The 21,609-nt window shown below is 40.4% G+C and overlaps 6 protein-coding genes across 6 annotated transcripts; 3 read left to right on the plus strand and 3 right to left on the minus strand.

Moving 5' to 3' along the window:
- Positions 1-106: 106 nt before the first annotated feature.
- Positions 107-5,047, plus strand: L201_005607 (uncharacterized protein; the record flags this gene model as incomplete). Its single annotated transcript, XM_066221337.1, has 10 exons — positions 107-232; positions 293-984; positions 1,038-1,473; positions 1,534-3,042; positions 3,114-3,304; positions 3,363-3,621; positions 3,675-4,324; positions 4,384-4,698; positions 4,758-4,957; positions 5,016-5,047. The coding sequence occupies 10 exons, from the start codon at positions 107-109 to the stop codon at positions 5,045-5,047; spliced, it is 4,410 nt and encodes a 1,469-aa protein (XP_066077434.1).
- A 139-nt stretch (positions 5,048-5,186) lies between these two features.
- On the minus strand, positions 5,187-6,594 carry L201_005608 (uncharacterized protein; the record flags this gene model as incomplete). Its single annotated transcript, XM_066221338.1, has 4 exons — positions 5,187-5,606; positions 5,699-6,263; positions 6,336-6,370; positions 6,442-6,594. 4 exons carry the CDS (start codon positions 6,592-6,594, stop codon positions 5,187-5,189), a joined length of 1,173 nt encoding a protein of 390 aa, XP_066077435.1.
- A 691-nt stretch (positions 6,595-7,285) lies between these two features.
- On the plus strand, positions 7,286-8,646 carry L201_005609 (uncharacterized protein; the record flags this gene model as incomplete). The annotated part of the gene is made up of 5 exons (XM_066221339.1): positions 7,286-7,382; positions 7,463-7,538; positions 7,603-7,713; positions 7,788-8,143; positions 8,225-8,646. The coding sequence occupies 5 exons, from the start codon at positions 7,286-7,288 to the stop codon at positions 8,644-8,646; spliced, it is 1,062 nt and encodes a 353-aa protein (XP_066077436.1).
- Positions 8,647-8,976: 330 nt separating this feature from the next.
- On the minus strand, positions 8,977-13,139 carry L201_005610 (uncharacterized protein; the record flags this gene model as incomplete). Its single annotated transcript, XM_066221340.1, has 24 exons — positions 8,977-9,030; positions 9,092-9,385; positions 9,465-9,660; positions 9,711-9,775; positions 9,833-9,874; positions 9,940-10,065; positions 10,126-10,192; positions 10,250-10,368; positions 10,429-10,543; positions 10,608-10,615; positions 10,674-10,754; positions 10,820-10,973; positions 11,033-11,108; positions 11,168-11,259; positions 11,310-11,379; positions 11,439-11,517; positions 11,571-11,587; positions 11,652-11,880; positions 11,944-12,136; positions 12,203-12,281; positions 12,337-12,477; positions 12,530-12,582; positions 12,648-12,818; positions 12,877-13,139. The coding sequence occupies 24 exons, from the start codon at positions 13,137-13,139 to the stop codon at positions 8,977-8,979; spliced, it is 2,784 nt and encodes a 927-aa protein (XP_066077437.1).
- Positions 13,140-16,453: 3,314 nt separating this feature from the next.
- Positions 16,454-19,202, plus strand: L201_005611 (uncharacterized protein; the record flags this gene model as incomplete). Its single annotated transcript, XM_066221341.1, has 2 exons — positions 16,454-16,891; positions 16,971-19,202. 2 exons carry the CDS (start codon positions 16,454-16,456, stop codon positions 19,200-19,202), a joined length of 2,670 nt encoding a protein of 889 aa, XP_066077438.1.
- A 281-nt stretch (positions 19,203-19,483) lies between these two features.
- Positions 19,484-21,569, minus strand: L201_005612 (uncharacterized protein; the record flags this gene model as incomplete). The annotated part of the gene is made up of 9 exons (XM_066221342.1): positions 19,484-19,955; positions 20,019-20,081; positions 20,137-20,215; positions 20,271-20,393; positions 20,455-20,563; positions 20,636-20,741; positions 20,816-21,261; positions 21,335-21,412; positions 21,534-21,569. 9 exons carry the CDS (start codon positions 21,567-21,569, stop codon positions 19,484-19,486), a joined length of 1,512 nt encoding a protein of 503 aa, XP_066077439.1.
- Between the last annotated feature and the right edge of the window lie 40 nt (positions 21,570-21,609).

The following is a 21,609-nucleotide window of genomic DNA, read 5'->3' on the forward strand; positions in this document are numbered from 1 at the left end:
GCGCGGCTTTCATGTTTCTTACCCAACTATCACCATGACCATAAAATATCATAACACTCGCCATCGACGTTCGCGATCCCCTTCCTTCAGATCATCACCTTTCAATATGCTACTTATGAGCGTGGTATGCCTATTACTTACCTCTCTTCTCGTATCTGCTGGAGATCCGGAAGTAACGGTAACTCGGGTGGAAAATCTACCAAATCGATTGTTCTATTTTGATGATACACCGGTGGGTAATCTGACTTTTTTCATATCGAGTTCCTGAACTGATACTGTAATCGTCTTACAGGTGGTCCTCTTCCACGATCCTGTCAAGCTCACTGTCATGCGATCTCCTGATGAGGGTAAAACATGGTCATCAATTAGCGGTCCTCGAGAAGGTGAAGCGATTAGACTCGTAGATCATCCTCACAATAATAAGATGGCTTTCATCATCGGAAGAGACACAACTCACTGGGTAACATACAACCAAGGAGATAGTTGGCAATCATTCGAAACTCCCCGAGAAGCAAGTTTAGGTGCTTCAATATTATCTTTCCATGCTGAACAAGACGGTTGGATCTTATTCCAGGGTCGTGCTTGTGAAGACACTGGCAAGGGAAAATGGGGAGGTGGTAGAACGTGCTGGGATGAAACATATTACACCAAAGATGCCTTTAGAACTGAACCACAACTGTTGCTATCTCAGACTTCCCAATGTCTTTTCGCTCGATCCTCTCCAGCCTTCGTCAACGCTCCCGAAGCCCTCATCTTCTGTGTCGCTTTTGACCAAAGTAATAAATCAGGTGGAATGCACAATTTCAAGGAAAGTAGATTATTCTCATCCGAGGATTGGTTCGAAAACAAGAAATTTGTCGATTTAGGTATCGGTAAAAGAGCTAGAGGTGTTGTTGGACTAGGTGTAGTTTCCAAGTTTATGGTAGCAGCTCTCAAGGTATCGGAAGGAGATGGAATCAAACGAGCTGGTGGTGGAGATCCTATGTGAGCGGGCTAATTCTTTTGCGCAAATCGTGTGTACACTGACCTTTCTTCAGGCATTTATACGTTTCGACTGATGGCAAAGAATGGCGACAAACCCAGTTCCCTCATTCTGCTCTTCCCGATCTCAAGGAAAACGCCTATACCGTCGTCGAATCAACCACTCACTCCATTGCTGTTGATATCCTCACTTCTCCCTCCGCCAATATTGGAACACTTTTCGTATCATCCAGTGAAGGAACATACTTCGTTGAAGCGCTACCTGATACCAACAGAAACGATTATGGCATTGTGGATTTCGAACAATTAGTTGGATTAGAAGGAGTCGGTATCGCCAATGTTGTATCGAATAGAGAAGAAGTCGTAGGATGGGGAGAAGATAAGAAAATTAAGAGTAAGATCACATACGATGATGGATCGAGTTGGAGATTCCTTAAAGCTCCACCAACGGATATGAATGGAGATGATTGGGTATGTAACCGGGATGACATCGTGAGTTTGTCTTTTTTTGGATACTTTGTTTATATCCCGCGTTGACTGACGATGTGCTAGGAATCATGTTCCCTCCATGTCCACTCTGTTACCTCACCCCATAACATTGGTCGAGTCTTCTCATCTACTGCTCCTGGCTATGTTATGGCTGTTGGTTCGGTGGGAAATAGTTTGCTCCCTTATGATGAATGCGATACCTTTTTGTCAACAGATGCTGGCCTGACTTGGAAAATGGTTCAAGAAGGGGCTCATAAATATGAATTTGGAGACCAAGGAAGTGTGCTTGTTATCGTCAATGATGAAGAAGCAACCGATAATGTCAAGTATTCGTACGATGGAGGCAATACATGGTCACAATTAGATCTTGGTGTCACTGTCAAAGGTCTCGTTCTTACAACCATCCCGGACTCCACATCTCAGAAATTCCTTTTGATCGGTACTCTCCCACGAAGAGATTCTGGTAAAGGTGGAAGGCACGCCTTGATCTTCCTAGACTTTGCTCCAGTTCAAAACCGACAATGCACCGATTCCGATTTCGAGCGATGGTATGCTAGAAGTGAGGAAGGGAATGAATGTCTTATGGGTCATAAACAATGGTATCAGAGAAGAAAGCTAGACGCAAAATGCTATGTAGGCCATAAATTCGAAGATCCTATCGGTCATGAAGAAAATTGCGCTTGTACAGACGAAGATTACGAATGTGATTTCAACTACGTTCGTCAAGATGGAGAATGTGTGCCTGTAGGTCCAGAACCTGTACCTGCTGGAACATGTAACAAACCAGACGATAAATATTTGGGTTCTTCTGGTTATCGAAAGATACCTGGAAATACCTGTGAAAACCGATCCGATAAAGCTAAAGATTCACCTATCATGAAAGAATGTTCATCAGCTAGACCACAAGAAGGCAAAGTATCTCACGTTACACATGAGTTTACTTCACTCATCACTCAACATCAATACTTCGCCGGTTCCCAGACGATTCTTCTCCAACTTAGCGATGGTACCGTATGGCAATCAAGTAATGAAGGTTTTTCTTGGAAACAGCTTTACGAGCAAGAAAACTTCCTTGGTGTACAAATGCATCCATTCGCAAGTGAACGAGGTTACCTTCTTACCGACACAAAGAAGATATATCATACAACAGATTATGGCAGATCATGGAATGTCATTACTGCTCCAGAAATGCCAAATAACTTAGGTATCCCTATCATCGATTTCCATCCTACCAAACCAGACTGGATCATCTATACAGGCTCAAACAATTGCGAAGATACTCTATCCACCAAATGTAGAGCCGTAGCATATTATTCAACTGATCATGGTCGAAGGTGGAAGAAAATTGAAGAATACGTTCGAAATTGTGCTTGGGCAAGAGATGCTAGACTGAAGATCGATGAAAGAGAGATCATTTGCGAGTCCTACAAGAACAAAAAGGGATCCCAACTTGGTGCAGATTATAATCCACTCGAACTTATAGCTGGTGCCGATTACTACTCTAAAAAGATCAAATTGTTTGATGCAGTAGTTGGATTTGCCAGTTTCTCGGAATATTTATTGGTTGCACAAGTGAGTTCGATGTTGCGTGCTCTATATCCGTCAATTTCCAGTAGAAGGTGCAAAGCTAATGATCTTTATAGCTCAACGAGCTCGCAGGTACTCTTTCTCTTCAAGTTTCTTTAGACGGTTACCATTTCTCCGAAGGCCAATTCCCACCATCTATGAGGATTGAAAATAGAGCATACACCATTTTAGAAAGTAGCACAGACTCGGTCTTCTTACATGTCACAATGAACTCTGATACGAACAAGGAATGGGGAAATATATTCAAGTGGGTTCGAAAGAGTATGCAGAAAACGCAACCGCTCGCTGATTTGATAAATCGCTAGATCCAATTCAAACGGAACTTACTATAATCTCGCAGTAGAACATGTAAACCGAAACACTGCTGGATATGTTGATTTCGAAAAGATGCTTGGCCTCGACGGTATCGCCGTGATAAATATCGTAGCGAACCCTGCAGAGGCTGATATCTCAGGCAAAAAGAAGATCCAATCCCGAATTACCCACAACGATGGTGGTACTTGGAAACCTATGAATCCTCCTGCAAAGGATTCTCTCGGTCAAACATATGACTGTCAATCTACCGTACGTTTTTTCATATTATTCGCATATCAACAGGCAGCTAACATCTTTGTCAGTCTTGTTCACTCCAAATTCATGGATACACTGAAAGACGGGATCCAAAAGCTACTTACAGTAGTCCTTCTGCTGTCGGTTTGATGCTTGCGGTTGGTAATGTTGGCGAGGAACTCGCCGCTTATACCGATTCCGATGTTTTCTTAACTCGAGATGGAGGTTTCACCTGGGAAGAAGTACATAAAGATGCGCATATTTGGGAATTCGGTGATTCCGGTTCGATATTAGTTCTCGTCAATGATGAAGAAGCCACCGATCACATTCTATACACCACTGATGAAGGTCTCACCTGGAATGAGTATGTCTTTGGACAAACGCTTAGAATCAAGACTATTCAGACTGTTCCAGATGATACCAGTCGACGATTCTTGCTTATTGGAAATATACCCGGAAAAAGCGATAAATCAATCTTGGTGCATCTTGATTTCTCTGCTATCACCAATATCAAATGTCAACTCAGCATTGAGGATCCAAATCACGATGATTTCCAACTATGGTCACCGAGTGAAGGCAGAGAAGAGAACTGTTTATTTGGAAGACAAACAATGTATCATCGAAGGATTAGAGATCGAAACTGTTACGTCGGTGAAAAGGTCGATCAACCAAAAACTATCGTTAGAAACTGTACTTGTACTCCAGCAGATTTCGAATGGTGAGCTCTGAAGCAACCTGCTCTGTAGCATTATGAATTGAGCTGACTCCAGGATACAGTGAATTCAACTATAGACGTGATGCTAGTGGTAATTGTGTTCTTGTCGATGGTGCTCTACCCCTTTCTATCGACACTGAATACGAGCAATGCGATGGAAACACCGACTACTGGTATGAGAGAACCGAATATCGAAAGATTCCTTATTCATCATGTGAAGGTGGAGAAAGACCCGATAGAGGCAAACGACATGAATGTCCAGGATTAGTATTACGAGGAGGATTAGGTGGATTATTCTGGGGATCGATAGCTATGATTCCATTTGCTTTTGCTGGTTTAGCAGGCTGGTATTACTGGACAAAAGGAAGTCGACCAGGGTGAGAAGTGATACTTCTTTACAAGCAAGTTTAGGACAAGTAAACTGATATTTCGACAGTGCTATCCAACTGGGAGAACACCGCGCTTTTGGGGACGATTCACCTGCTGCAGGTATATTATCAGTTATCGCTTCAGTTCCAATCTTCCTAATTGCTGTTACGCAAGAAGCATGGTCGTGGGTTACACGTAAAGTACCCTTCCTTGATGATCTCTTTGCAAGTAGAACACCGTATAGAACAGTACCAATCGATGACGATGGTAAGTCTGCTGACGCTTCTTACTAAGTATAGATTATATACTAATCCATGCTTTTTAGCTGAAATTTTAGGAAATTATGAAGACGATTAGTCCATGACGTAGATGAAGTAGAATATTCAATGATCAATGCATAATATATGAAATATGTGTTCTGATTTTTGGACTTCTTACAACTTCGCTGTCTACTGATATGGTACAGATTGCACTACCTTGGCTTTTTATATTATTTCTATTGTTTCGCATCAATCCATCTCTGATGTCTATCTACCAATTCTTTAATGATTAATTCTTCTATTTCTACTTCACCATTTTTACCTTTTCCATTTGCAGTATCACCATTTTTCAGCTGATCTAACCTCAACCAAGTTTCTTTGTATTCTTCTTTTTTCAGTTGGGCATTGGCAGAATTCAGATCTACATCTGAACCATTTTGTTGAGCAGATTCGATTATAGGTGGTGTTATTGTACCTTTTAATCTGTCATCTCCTTTTCCTTTCCCATTTCCATTTGAAGATTGATCCAAATATCTTTCAACAAAGACAACTTCGAATTTACGTCGATGTAAATCGTTTCCTATGACTAATTGATGACCATATCTTGATAATGCCGCTCTTGATTTCGGTATCAAAAGGGCTTGATCCGTTTCAAGCTAATTGGAAGAATGATAATGGGTCAATCACCAAAAATCCATCTTAGGTATATATAGATTTGTGTCGTAGTTGATGGATATTCAGTACTCACTTTGAAACTAACGATGTAACCTTCTGGAGTCCATTCCTGAACTAAAGGTTTTAGTACTTTTGGAACTTGATCCATTTCTAAAGATAAAGTACCTTTATTTGATTGAATTTTATGTTCTGCAACTTTTTCTTCAGGTAAAAAAAAATCTGAGACAGCAGCAGCTAAATAAAACATTCCATATCTATTTAAACTTGACATTGATTCTGTAACTGATTTTAATAACCATAAATAATCATTTACAGTTTGAAATTCTATACTTAATAGACTACCTAACTTGATTGTTTCATGATATTGTTTTAATATTGGTAATAATGTTTTTGTATATTCAGGTGATACATTTATTGTCGAAGAAGAACCGGATCCTGAAGCTGATGATGATGTTGGTGAGGAATCTTGAATAGATAGTAAATCCAAAAAAGGATTTAAAGAATGTGAATAATGTCTTGAAAATGGTCTCAAAGAATGTAATCTATGTAAGAATATCACTGCATATCCCTGTGATAAGAAATATTCTGCCGACGTTGCTCCTCTAGTACCAGCTGAAAAGTTGTCCAAAAATCGAACTCTATGTCAAACGTCAAAGAGATCAGCCTTTTAATTAAAAATGCGGTTGAAATTCGTTTAAAGAGGTATTTACGTATTAGATTCCAAGGGTACAGTTGTTCCACCACTCTATACAGTCAATTTATCCTCACTTTGGTCAGCATACATACTGAATGTAAAATATCCCTATCAACACTTACGGTCACCAAAACAACCTTTTTACCGTCTACAGCTTTCCACTTTTCCACAAATTCACGCATCTTCTCACTCTTTTCTTCCAACCCCGCCGGAGGCTTTTGCGTCTGGAAATAACTTTCCGTAGAGAACGGTTGTGAGCTAGAAGACGTAGCCATTCTGACGAAAGTGTTGTCTTGAGCGTTTATGTATGAAGAGGGTACTTGATCACAGCTGTCTTCTCATTTATAGTCGTTGCCCATTCAAAAATAGCTTGATTTCGACTGCATATATATATACCTTGAAAGCGAAATACGCGCTATATATTATGATGATGATAGGATTGTATAATTACACGTGGATGTACCCTGAACTTGAGTAAGTTATGATGGGTTGATCTGATCTTTCCCCTTTTTTATGACAATCCGCCGGCTATATCTTAAAAGAATTCTCAAATCACCTCGTAGCAATTACGTTGAATATTGAGGATAACTAACAAGAATAAACTGTTGATAACGAACGTGAGCATATCATCAACGTAGACGACAAATATCTGTTACATGATCACATAGATATAGATACCATACTTCTCAAATCATCTTCTTTTGTAGTATATTAATTCGATTATAAGTCAATCTTATCAGATCCCCATTCTTCAAGATTAACCGTCAAGTCCTCTTTTCCTCGTGGACCCCTCTTCACAATCAACGTTATCAGCTCATATCACTTGGCGTTCAGATCAACTTGAACACCAAAAGGCAGACTGTGTATAGAATATAACATTCATCGTTAAAATCATCTTCCCAAGTATATAAAGGGTTGTTCACTTCCAGCTAAAAAAGCCGAAAACAACGGCTCGAATCACATAGGATGGGTTTACCACTTCTCATCGGCCAGAGTGCTTGTATGTTCGTCGCAAGTTTCGCAGTAGGTAGTATACCATTATGGATCAAATCGGCTTCTACAGGTAAGTCTTCTCTTCTCTTGGCATAAACCGCAAATGAAAAGATAAAACGAGGAATGAAGCTGATCATAGATCATGAACAGGAAGGAGGTTGAAGTTGATCTCAGCTTTGGGAATGGGTTTGTTACTTGGTGCAGCTTTAACGATCATCATACCTGAGTGAGTTTTTGTAGAACTGCTCACATGTGACTGTCAGAGACTGACAGCACAACATCGCAAATAGGGGTGTCTCTACACTTTTCGATGCTTTACCTGCGGAAAAAGAAGGTCATGAGGAGAAAGCTGTTCACGCTACTGGTATTAGTCTTTTACTTGGTTTCGCTCTAATGCTTTTGTAAGTGTTCCACTTTAATACTTAGAACTGGTAACAAAACTTATACAATCCATATCATTCTGCCTCTTATAAAGAATCGAAACTTTAACACCTCATCCTGAGCATCATTCTACACCACCTTCACCAGTGTCTTCCAGATCTGCTTCACCTACTTCATCAATCGATGCTACTAATCGACCTATACCTCAACATCTGAATTCATCCACCCCTTTACAATCCAAACCCAAGAAAATGCATATATATGATCATAGTCATCAAGGTCATGATCACAATGATCATAGCGGGAATCATAGTAACATACACGGACTAAATGCTACCTTAGGTATGGTAATTCATGGTGCAGCAGATGGTATAGCTTTAGGTGCAAGTAGTTTATCCGGTAATGGTAGTTTGAGTTTAGTCATTTTCTTTGCTGTTTTGGTACATAAAGGTGAGTATCTGCTTTATTACATCATTTCTGAACAAGGCGAAGATTACTGACTCAGTCATTACATGTTCATTCTGTCTCTAGGCCCTACTGCTTTAGGTCTTACAACAACGTTATTATCGCTAAATTTAGCTCATCAAGCAATTAGGAAGAGATTAATTGTCTTCTCATTTGCGGCACCAATTGGAGCTATATTAACTTATATTATAGTTAAAGCATTTGGTTCAGCTAATTTAGGTCACGGTCATGGCAGTGAAGTTGATTCAATTGGTTGGTGGACAGGTATAGCATTATTATTTTCAGGTGGTTCATTCTTATATGTTGCGACGGTTATTCAGCCTTTATCTGCACATCCACATGATCACCATACACATGTTGAATCAGGTGATCCAAATGGACAAAGAAATGAAGAACCTGAATTAGGTAAATATGAAAGAACTTTATTATTAGTTTTGGGCATGGGTTTACCTGCTATGTTAAGTTGGTTGGTCGGACATGATCATTAATTAGATGTCCTGGCCGCCATCGTGGAAGGTTACGAAATGAAGTATCGTTCAAATATTTAGCAATAGTACTCATAACCAGACTGGAAAATTGAATGGATTTGTGAAACTGAACATAAAACAATATATGTAAAATAGATATATGCTGCTAGAAACCCATATTCAGGTTCAGGTCACAGGTCGAATATATGTTACGTTAAGAGAGCAATGTCCATAGTGTAAATACATTCCCTTGGCATGTTCGGTATGTATAAAATGTGTAGAAACGAGACAGAAACTTTTCGTTGCTATATACAGATTTAACCTTTTTCGAAAGTCACCATAATGTGATTTCTAATTTCTTCGACAACATCTTCCGAGTTGTCTAGCGGTCCAGTAGTAAAGACACTATGATGTGAATTAAAGCAATTAGCATCAATGTAATCATCCTCGCAACGATAACACTTACACCTAAGAATCTAACCATACTCAAACCAAAAGTAGCCCAAAGTAAGAGTTGAAAGTAAAATTGTTGTTTATTTTGTAATTCTACTGTATTGAATTTTAAGGCATTTTCAATACAAGTCCCATTCATAGGTACAGTAACGTTTCCTGAATATGGATCATAATTATCTGGTACACAATGTTCAACTAGTTTTTTAGTTGTATCTAATCCATTCAAAGTTTGAATGGATATAGCTAATCCTGCATTTGATAATAACCAAAATCCAACTAATCTTGTTCGAAAGGTACGATTTTCATCCTATTAATTAATTGATAAATATATGCTTTAGCAGTTTGCTATAATGTTATACTAGTATCGATGGTAAGAATTAACTTACATCCATACTAGGTTTTTCTTCCTTTTCATCATTTTTATAAGGTGCTACAGCTCTTTGGACAACCGATTTGAAGGATTCATCCAATTCATCTTGATTTCGTTGAGGTTCTTCAACTACAGCTACATCTCCACCTTTCTCTTTACTTGATGATACTGCAGGAAGTGCTTCAGCTTTATCAGAACCTTTGGTGCCCCATCTAATTTGTAAAATTAGCCATTGTCACTATTGCTCCATTCAGAAACTTACGAAACATCGTGCAAATTGCAAAAAGCGTAAACATTGAGTACGTTTGTGAAAGAAGGTGCTAAAAGCTATTGGGATCCGACATCAGTATAGGCGATTGCCAGACCTACTGAAGTATTACTTACCATGTATTGAGGGAATGAACTGAACATATGCCAAGGATCTCGCTAACAATTAATTTATTCAATCAATATCTTGAACTGGAAAGATCAATCGGATGCGGACAGCTCACATATAGGAAAGATGCGATCAAGTAAATACCGATTGTTGACATGACTGCAGCGACAAGAACACCGTTCGTCTCATTGAAAAGGTTACCAAGTTTTTGACCGATACTACCCGGATCACTCAATGCACCCTACATGGTGGCAGCCACAATCAGCGATAGGGCAAGAGTGTGATCAGAACAGCAACTTACCTTGAACGCTACGACTGACAAAATCACGGAACAAACGATCAAATAAGCAGCAAGCACGGCGAAAACCCTAAAAAACAATGTGAGCTATTTATCAAACCGAAATATCTTACTTCGATAAGCTTACCATAATGTAAGCAAGTATAGGCCTTTCTCTCCTTTTGGTCGATTACCCAAAGCTAACACGAATTGAAGCATTAAAAAAGCCATGTAAATCCACATCAATACCAGATTGACCCAATATGTCTATTTCGGAACGCCCTTGTTAGTTCGGTTCGTCTAACAAATACAAGGATAACAACTCACAACTTCAGCCGTAACAAAAAGATTGATATTAGAGCCGGCAGGAACAAGATTGATAATGATAGAAAAAGTGAGCCAATAATTGGCTAAGGCGAACCAAGAGAAAATAAGATTAAAGCTATAATTAGGTAGAAGGTCAGATCATTGAGGTTACTTGTAAAGCTAGTCGGGGCTTCACGTACAAGTTGTACTGTTTGGACAATATGTATCAGCAATGATTGTTTCTTCTAGCAAATGAAATAGCTCACTAATCCCTGAATATGGAAGAAAAGCATTCTAATAGGACCATGACCAGATTTGTATAGTCTGAAGAAATGAATCAAGGCATACTACATGATCGTCTTATTAGTGTGCAAATTATCAAGCCAATGAGATGAATAACGATATAGCTTACAACGGAAGCAGCAAAGGAACCGTTCAACCATCTTCTTCTTTGACTGATCAATTCAGCAGCTTGTTCCGGTACATCCGTTTCTGCTTTACTTGGTTTTACATATTGTAATACCCATCTATCTTTAGCTTTGGCCACTAATTCGAAACAAAGGATTCTACGTAGAAAATCGAATCAGCATTGATGGGTTGGGAAGATGCTAATTGTGTTACGAACCGATCTTCTGCTAAGAACATATTTTTGGTAAAGATGTTCATCCCGTAAATACCCTTCTTACCAAGACGAGCGGCCACTATCGAATATTATAAGCGAGATGCCAGACAAGTGATTTGGATGCAAAATGATACGTACTAGTATGATCTCCATGGAAGTACTGTTCAAGCGGTCTTCCTTGAATAGCTCTAAATCTGTATGCCGAAAAAGCACCAGGCAATACACTCACACTAAGAGAGAAAATCAGCTTCAGTCTTTTTTGAAATTCACATCAACTCACTAGCCAAAACTACTTTCCAAAGGCTTATCAAGAATATTCGACATTTTATATTCGAAATTTTGGGCGGCGACTGAAGTTAAATTTCAGCATATAATAGATATATCGAGCTAAAAAGCTTGTTAAACTTACCAAGAGGATTGAGTAATTTCTTTCCGCCTTTAATCATAGCATGAATTTCACCACATGCTCCTCCAAGATTGGGATTATTCTAGTCATAGACTTTAGCGTGTAGAGTGGCTTTCTCCAACCAAATCAACTTACATAGAACGCCTCCCATACTACAGAATTTGACATTTTTGATCAGCTATCTAATCTATTCCTCATGATTTGTGATAAACTTACAATGATAAATGGCTTTATGACCTGGTTTAGTACCTGCATCTAACAGAACACAGATCTCAGGATTCAGTTGTCTACCAAGGGCGTTGAACAACCATCTATGCGAATTGATTTTTTTCGAATTATCTGCTTTAAGCACAAAAACAATTTGTACCGGTACGAGATTATTGGCATCTCCAGGATGAGGTTGAACGAGCTGAGGTGTGGAGTCTACCGATAATTGGGTTGTATACTGTATAGATATCATTAACGATTGATCGATACTGGAGCGGTTACATTATATAGGGTGACATACCTCAAATATATGAGCAACGGTAGGTTTACCATCCACTTCCTTCTTCAATATCCCATCTTGGAAGACACCAATGGTTTGCAAAACATCTAGAACTTGCTTGTCCATAGGTCCTAAACCATCAGCGACTAAAGCGACAACGATTCTTTGCCAACCTGGTCTTCCTTCTTCGGCTGTTCTTCTCCAGAATTTCGAGCTATAAATTGGCTAATTAGCTCTGATGCTTCCACACCAAGCTGTTGTGCAGTCTTGCCCAGCTTACGCTTTAGTGTTACATATATCTCTAATATTTAACATGACATTGTGGAGAGTACGGGCGTATAGTATCTTGTCCTCGTTATCTGCAAGCGAAATTCAGCTTGAAAACTAGGCAAATATAGAAATCAGATTACTTACAACTGGTAATAGCAATTAACAGTTCTGTTTCTCTGTTATATGACGCAGTTTTCAGCCTCCAACCATTTTCAGGCGTAAAATCATCTGGATCACATGTCGCTGCAGTATATCTCATATGAGAAAACTCATTAGACGTGTTTCCTATCGTGACCGTCAGTATATATCGATAGGCATAGTGTTACCGTCAACTTACCAGTGATCCATTTATCCTCTACTGAACTGGATACAGGTCCTGGTACACGATAACTGTGCAAAACCTGTTAGATTGTATAGTATACTGTAACACTGATAGAGGTTCAAAAGAAGCTTACTCCGCAATGAAATTACCCTTGGTCAACTTGATCTTTTTAACTGTAACACCTCTTCTAGGTAAAGTTTGACGACGCATAAAATCTGCTCCAACGGAATTGGTAGATGGCATGTGATGGAGTGGTCTATTGTAGGGAGAATGTGGTATAAGTGATGTCGAGGAAGCATTACCGCTAATTACATAGCGTATCAGTATACTGTTCATTTCCAAAAGACAGTAATGTAGCTCACTCCGATGTTAATGGCTTCAACTCGTCGTCCTCTTCTCCAGCTACCCAAGGCATATGTTGACCATTGATTTCTACCCCTCCTCCACCACCACCCATTCTGCCTCCATATCCCATATCTCCTCCATCATCATAATTGACAGCTGAGTAAGGCTGTGGAGGATATACTTGAGAATGTCCAGTTGGCGGGTAAGGTGATGATGGTTGAGGCGATGATGTAAATCGATTTCGTTGATTTTGATCTTGAAATGGGTCGTTATGATTCATCGTTATTGGTCGTTACTATAAACTACAGGATAAAAGGTAGACCAGCTATATGAGGATAAGTAAAATCTGACCTGTCGACAATCTATACTCATCAAGAAGGAAGTAATCTTGAAGACCTGTTATTAGGTATGTAAGTGAAACCGATACAACAATAAATAAAAGAGGGTATGATCAATAAGTGAAACACAATCTTGAGAAGCCAAGCGTATCAATCATTCAAAATAACCTATGCTGTGTATCTGTGCATCATTTCTGATCCTATTTAGATTTGTTTATACCACCGTCCACCACGAGTATTTTCCCTAATTTCCAGATGTGATTACAATATTTCTAATCAGTCATTCATTCTAAAACCATTTGCCATAGGAGAGGAACGAGTGACATCACATATACTCATATACCCATATACTGATTGATAGCAGGATGAACAAGAAGCGAGGCAGGTGGCAGGTAGTATAGTTATGTAGATGATCAGTCAACCTAAAGGACATCCTCTTTTACAACCATCCAGTCCAAATCTGAATCCAGTAAGCGATGTGGCACTACAAGAGCCATGTAGACCCTTTATTAGTTGATTTGAGCAGCCGTTGATCTATTGCTTGATTCAGTCGACTATTCAGTAATATACATGTATTAAGTTTGATAAAATGATAATTTACTGAATAGAGAGAAGAGATCAAATGCACAGTACATGTTGAACGCGTCGAAAGACGCGAGTGGAGATATACGAAAAATAAATCCCTTCTTTCCCTTTCTGCTCCTCCCTTAAATCGTTGTTAGTTCAAGTCGCTATTCCGGTTTTGTGCGTTAAACGAAAAAGGATATTTTCATCCTCTCTGGCCTCTTTTGGCTAAGATCATGTGTAGTATCTGTTCTTAATGCTGTGAGAAGCATTACTGGCCTACGGGCCTTATTCTCGCAAGATTTTTCACGCCTTGATCGCCTCTTTAGCTTGCTGAATGCGTATCAACGATGTCGCTGCCACTGTACTACCGGCTTCTGATGTCACGGCACCCTAACTTATGTTTTTGCTTTTTCTGAGAAGCATTTTTGAGCGGAATGCAGTAGACTGTAAGAAGGGCTTTCTAGGCGGTTCTTGCTATATAATTGAACACATTTGGCAGTATCATTCTCTTTCACCAAACTGTTTGTGAGCATATCACCATGTATGACTTTATAAGCAGCATTTCACTGAAGATACATACGATACACCACGGAAAATCGGTTTTAGTGCGTCTCTTTCTATTATCGTGTGATTGATTACCCGTAGTAATATCGAGCTCACCCACCCCACGCATGTTGTCTGTCAAGTATTGAAGGTGTTCAGCAAGAACAATTTTAACACTATGTACATACTGTGCTATGAGACTGCACTGTAATGACAGACAACAACGATCTTCGCACACTTGCATCAAATCACGATTCAGTCAATCATCAGCTGCTTTACTGTCCAGATCATCAATGGATGTAAAGGCGTAAAAAGGATCAAGAGAAATGACAAAATTAGCTTTATCGTCTACCTCCTACCCGATAAGTGAGCTGTCTAGATCTGGGATACAAGCTATCATCTGACAAAGGACAACCCATCTTTGTAGATTAAGGTCGAGATTGAGAATTAACAAATTCCACAGACCTCCCTGACATTCCAATCATCTCAAATGCTCAGAGATATCTTGATGGCCCTTGGTGTTTTAAACAAGAAATCTTCCTTCGATCCGGCTAACCTCGTGTCTAAGGAGTTCTTCCAGTTGAGAGTATGATAGTAGTTTCAAAAGGTATCACCAACTCAACAACGCTTGTTTGATTGTCAGAATGCCGTTGCAACTGTTCCCATAGAGCTCTGTTATTGTTTTGAGCCAACACATAGATATGCGCATTAGGTTGAAGCACATCAGACGGCAACAAGAGGCTTAAATTTCCGCAAAACAGACGGTCCCGTCGCCATTGTCAAACAGCCGAGTACGTTCAGCAACATAACAACTATAGATGAAAGAGCGCATTACAATCCTCTCACATTGCTGTCACTGTCACAGATAAGTCAGTTGTACAGCAGGTAAATGACGATAGAAAACAGCTCCACCTGAATATGATGTCCCTTCACAGGTTTCTGCGGATATACTGAGCAACTGGGTTTTAGGCGTTTAATGTTCGATATATTCTGATTTATGGCGATGTAAGATAGGTTGACCTTGTGCTAGATTGCACCGACGTCGGTGAACGCTCCGTCCCCTTCTCTAACATCGTTCATGCATACTTTATGCTCTATAGCAGCACTCATACCAGCTTGCGTGATCTAAGAGATGCTGAAGTTTGATAGATATAAACATACATGATCCATACTATTTTCTTGTCACACAGCTCCGACACCAATTCCGAATTTTCGGTTCGGGATCAAATTTATGGTACTCGAGTACTGAATTTTAATGATCTATCTGATGAAGTTCCTTGAACAGTTTCTGATCGCCTTCTTCTACTTTGGAACGATGAAACGATTACTTTTGATAATGTTACCTTCTATACCCTCCTCTCGAATTCTGGCTATCACCGTTGCAAAGATAGTGCCTACGACGACCTCACCTATCAAGAATAAATTCTTGTAGCTCAACTCAGATATAGCTCAAATGGATATATCACATAAGTCGCGCTAAACAGTCATCACCTTGACAACGCTTTTTAGCAATAACCATCGTTACCTGGTCCTTTGATTTTACCTGAATGAACAGTGCATATCCAATATGTCTATCTTACGGTGAAATCACTCCAATACCCTTTCACTTCATTCTTCTGCAACAACGACTTTATGGAAGAAACGCCATCGCTCAGGACTATCTTATAGAATGGAAGTCTAGGAACTCGCTCGGTGACTCTGCACATCCATCAGCATGGCTCGTGATCCTTCCAAATTAAGCAGAATTCCTTCGATGTCAAGCTGAAATTGCAACATGGATTCTACAACTCTCCAAACGGTTCTAAATGGGTGAGATATCGTTGTCCGAATCGCGTTCACCACATTGAGATATGTATATTTTTACATAAAACTTGGTACGGAGTTAAAAGAGATGTTACTATCACATATGAGGCCTGATCGTTCTTGATCTGACTGTTTCAACTAATTGCGATGGACCTTGGAGCGTTCGTCGTGATCATTGACTTTATACTCAGACTCTTATTTAACAGGATACCTTAACAGACTTTTTTTTCGATAATCAAATCTCTCCTCACGCTCTTTCACGTCCTCTCTTCGCTCTGGTAGCTCCATTCTTTTTGATCTTGTCTTTTCCAGCTCCTCTACTTCATTCTTCAAGGAAATCAACATGGCTATATTCAGCTACAAATTGAGATATGGCCGGACCACTCAAACATCTTCACATGCTTTCACAGAAGACGCTGAACCACCTACACCACCTGCAACTGCAAATCCTATATTCAATAACGATAAAGCCAAATTACATCTACTGCCAGCTCATCGAATAGTCACTGGCACCAGCAAGCGGAGACCTAATACAGCACCCGAAACGAATTCTAGCACAGACACAAATCCCATCGCTACACCTACCAAGAATCGAGAAGCCTCAATCGCAAGACCTTCACCCAATAGTAGAGGAAGAGCTAGCTCAGTAAAAGGTTCATATGTTGTTGCAATACCATCCATCATACCTCCACCGGATCGACCTTTACCTCCTACACCAGATAGTCTACCTGATGGAAAAATCTCGACAAAGGGGTATGCCACAGATAACGAGTCGAAGCAAGTAAGTGTTTCTTCCAAACTTACCAATTGGTCCATCTAATCTACCGTATTCATAACTGATTCGCATTAATCCAATTCAGAGCGCCCCCATAATTTCCCCTATCAACAATCTTTCTACACCGCCCAGCTCATTCAGCCTGTCTAATAAGCTATGTGTGGCTATTGGTGGTCCAGCTGGGATAACATCGTCTTCTCGCGAAACAAAAACTCGATCTCGATCCAGTTCAGCATCCTCAGTTGTTCCGACAACTCCGATAAACATAGTCAAATCGTCTCTAGATTCAAATTACCCTCTGATCAATCAACTACCTCTCACTTCATTCCCTTCATCTACATCCAAGGCTTCAGCCACTTCAGCCACACAAAACGTTCAGCGGTATGACACATTCGGCGCCAATCAATTCAAGAATCGTCCTACAGCTTTGAAATTGAAAACGAGTAATCTGGATCTAGGAAACAAAGCAACTTCAAAGGTGAGAGTAGAAGGTCTTCCTTCACTTGATCAAGACAATACTTCTAAAGATGAAGAACTATTCCTCATTGATAAAGAAAACGTCAAATTGAGTGCTCACAGCAGCGGTCACGCTCAAAAGAGCGAATATAGTATCAATGATAAGTCGGATGAGATGGAGATACTGCGCCCTTCGATAACAATCCGTCAGGCATCTGATGAGACTATTCGACAACCGAGTCAACGAGCAGAGAAAAGGAGATCGCTCTCGACTTCAGATGCACTAAGCGAAAATAAACTAAAAGAACTCAGAAATATCAATAAGACGACACATCATTCATATCGACCATTCACACAACCACTATCTCATCCTACATCCCCGTCCAATCAACCAAAACTTCATCCCGTCATCACACCAGCTTCAGCCACTGAAACTTTCGGAGTTATAACTCCAGGATCAGCTTATACTCTACAACCTACATCAAATTCAGCAGGACTGAATCAAGTAAAATTATTCGATAATATACCTACACCATGGTCGACTAAATCAGTATCCGAGATTACAGCTGAGCTTGGTGAAGATGAATTCAATCATTTGGTCGAGGAGACTACGGTTCAATTGAAAACATCATCATCTAAACCAAGATTCTTACACCCAGATCATATAAAATCATCTGCGGTTGAAGAAAATCGATTAAAGCCGGAATTGAATCGATTAAAGGAAAAGCATTTGATATTGATTGAACAAAGAGAAACGATATTAAAGAAACTTCAGAACAATATCGTAAAATTAGATCATAATAATCTGCTTAAAATCATTCAAGCTTTGGGTCAATGTACTAAAAAAGTTGATAGGGTTTCAAGACAGATATACATATGTAACGATCAAATCAAGCAAATGCAACTTGAATCGAAGGAACATTTAGTTGGTTGTTTGAGAGTAGCATTAGAAAAGCAAGAGAGGGAACTGGAGGATATCAGACAAGAGGGGAACGCGAGTATACCTTCTCAAGCCGTGGATACGAACAATACGAAGAAAGACTTAGGAATAGAACCAATACAAATACAGGTTACTGAACAAGCTATCGACGAAGTAGAGGTGGTTCCTACTGAACATCAAGTCAATCGACGAAATACAATTATAAGGTTCGTCGAACCTGAAACTCCAAGTGCGAAATCACCTCTAAAATCTCGCGGAAGTATGAGAATTTCATTCTGCCCAACAGCTTTATCAACTACGAGTTTCAATTCAAATAGACCACTTTCAACAGCAACAGTGATAAATATCAATTCACTTTCATTCCCTATCCCTCCTGATAGGATTCCAGCAGACAATGTGGAATTGGATATCCCTCTCACTTCACAGTCTACAGAAAATCAATTACACGAATCTAATATCAATGATTCATCGTGTTCAGATGGAGGTTTACAGGTGCGAATAATGGGAGAATCAGAGTCAAAAGATTCATATAATCTTGATATTGAATCAACAGATTCGCACACAACTTCTGCATCTTTTGGCAATTCTGATCAGTATCATGGTTATGGCAGTTCAATATTGATTTATCCACCTGATCATGACAACTCAAACCCTACACCTATATTAGGTTTAGAAATACCCAAAGGCGTTCATAAAACTGGGAATGGTTGTTCCGGTGAATATCTGGAAAGCCGTTTATCCACACAAAATGAGGATCCAGGTAAATCTGAAGAGCTTCTTTCAGGAAATGGGGTCAGCCGTTCATCGTCAATCACATTCAAAATCCCACCAAAGAGGGTAAAATCACAATCGTTACTTCTGAAAAGAAACAATTCTAGAAACAGGAAAAACCCGAATAGTTTGACTATCCAGGTTTATTGATTCTCCGTCATATACGTGTAGACAAAGGTAGGACGGAAGTATGCCAGTGTCGCGGGCGGTTTAGATGGAGTCAGACGCTATTCTGATATATTTACGTTACTTATCATTACTATGCATATATTGTCAGCTTGATTACAACTTTCGTACAACATCCTCGTATTTGCTCATTCATGCTACTATGATTAGGTCTATAATCATCGTTTAATCGAGATCGAAGTGATCAACCCTAGTATTCCCATATTAGTTAGTTCACGTGAAGCGCTGACGAAAGATCTAACGACTCACTCATGATTATCCTGTTCTTGCTGTCTTTGCCTTTCTCTTTCCCTATGTCTTGCCCTGTAATCTTCGGGAATAGCAGTAGACAACGAAGGCTGGCCAGATGCTGGTATTATGGGCGAGGGCGGATCAGTGTTACCTGGCGCTGGAGCTGGGTGAGATTGTTCAGGTTGAGCATCTGCGGAGGTTGATGTATGGTCTGCGGCGGGTGTGGATGCTTGAGGAGTTGATGACTGAGCAGCTTCTCCAGCTGTTCCAAATGGAAAGTGATTTGGTTCATTTCCTGTAGGGGAGGTGGGGTTGCTTGTCGCTCCACCAGCTTGGCCGAATAATCGATTCAGAATATTTGTCATGGTAGATTGACCAGCTTCCTGTGTGGAGTTGTCATTATTCTGAGAATTTGATGATGTTTGACCAGTCGCTGTTTGAGAAGCACGATTTCGGTTTTCTTCGTCGGGAACGAGCGAGAATCGACTGATTGGTGCATCGAACGATCAATATTGCACGGAAATTTGAGGCGATATTGACAAAACTTACCAGACTGGACAAGAACCGTTCTGCTTCAACCATGGCACTAAGCAATCAGGATGGAAGATATGCCTAATATTCTCAAGTCAGTCAATTCCATGTTTGCTAGTATCGCTTTGGCACTTACGCGCAGGGTATCCTTACTACCTCATCTCCCAGAGCAAAATCGTCTTTGCACACTGGACAATCTTTATATGTACTTTGAGCTATTTGTAGATAATCAGCCGTTGCCCAACTCTTTGAGAAAGAAAGCTGAATCACCTAATTTCTTCTCGTCATCGAATTTGAACCTGGGCAAACCCTGTATCACGATATCAGAAGCGGGTAAAGGTCCCTGGGGTCCGGCCGCTTGCATCAACCTTTCTAAGATATCGTTGAAACCCTCTAAGAATGACCAAGCCCGGTCAGCTTAATCTCAAAGCAATGCTCGGGCTAATTGACTCACGCTCTGAAGTCGCGTAATCTCCAAAATTTCCCCTTGCCCCGCCTGGGCCAAAGAACATCCCTTGACCCATCTGTCCTTCTTCTCCCATTACCGCCATCAATGCACGAAGCTATCAGGAATCGTTAGCTTCAAGGATATACGACAAAAATTATCACAAGCAGCTAAATCCAGCTAAGCTTACCAATTCACCTCCGTCCATTGGATCACCAGGACCTAGAGGATGAGGTTGACCAGCCTGACCTCCGCCTTGACCATTCCTTGGAGGACCGAAACCTTGAGGGAAAAGACTACGTGACATACGAGTATCAGCTTTCGTTTTTGCAGCACGCAGATCGCACAAACACAACAATATGAAGCTGACCTTTCAAAGTCCATACCCCCTGTTGTTCTGCCTTGTCCTGTAGGACCGAAAGGACCCATTCCCATTCCCATACCACTCCCGCCATTAAAGCTACCAAACATCACTTGACCCCTTCCTCCCCCGGGAAAATTGAATGAAAACGTCCTCGAACTTCCACCTGAGCCGCCAGCAGCATTCCCATTGCCACTAGGGCTAGTTGCTCTATTTGATGTACCGCTATTTGGCCCTGCTGAAGGGGCATGAGAACCCTCACCATGTTCAGCTGCTGCACCTAAAATATTTCCGAATAAGCTGGATAAAAACGATTGACCACCTTCTCCTGGATGAGTCTGACGTGTAGGTGGTTGAGGAGTTTGCCGGACTGAAGGTGAAGACTCTGTACTAGGTCGAGTTGGTGGTGCCGGAGGGAGTTCATGGAAGGGATCAGGATTGACTTCTGGATCAAGCTGAATGACAAATCCATTAATACCCTCTCGGCAATATAAGCAAGCAATGTGTTAAAAGCCAGGATGAACTTACTATTTCAATAAACTCCCCATTACATGAAGCACAATGCGATACTCCGTTGACAATTACAGGTCGCATCTGTGCACCGCACTGAGAACGACACATATCATTAGCAAGGGTGTTGTTATCAGTCGTAAAGGTCTCGGCTCGGAATTTCTCCAAAGTTCCACCTTCCTTTATTCTTTGGAGTAAGACTTGAGCAGATACTGACCTCATGACAAAGCCAGAATGGGGCTGGACCAGGCATAGTATCAAATATCTAAATAGCCAATTCAGGTGGAGTATAA

The sequence above is a fragment of the Kwoniella dendrophila genome, chromosome 7, assembly GCF_036810415.1.
Source record: "Kwoniella dendrophila CBS 6074 chromosome 7, complete sequence".
Classification (NCBI taxonomy): domain Eukaryota; kingdom Fungi; phylum Basidiomycota; class Tremellomycetes; order Tremellales; family Cryptococcaceae; genus Kwoniella; species Kwoniella dendrophila.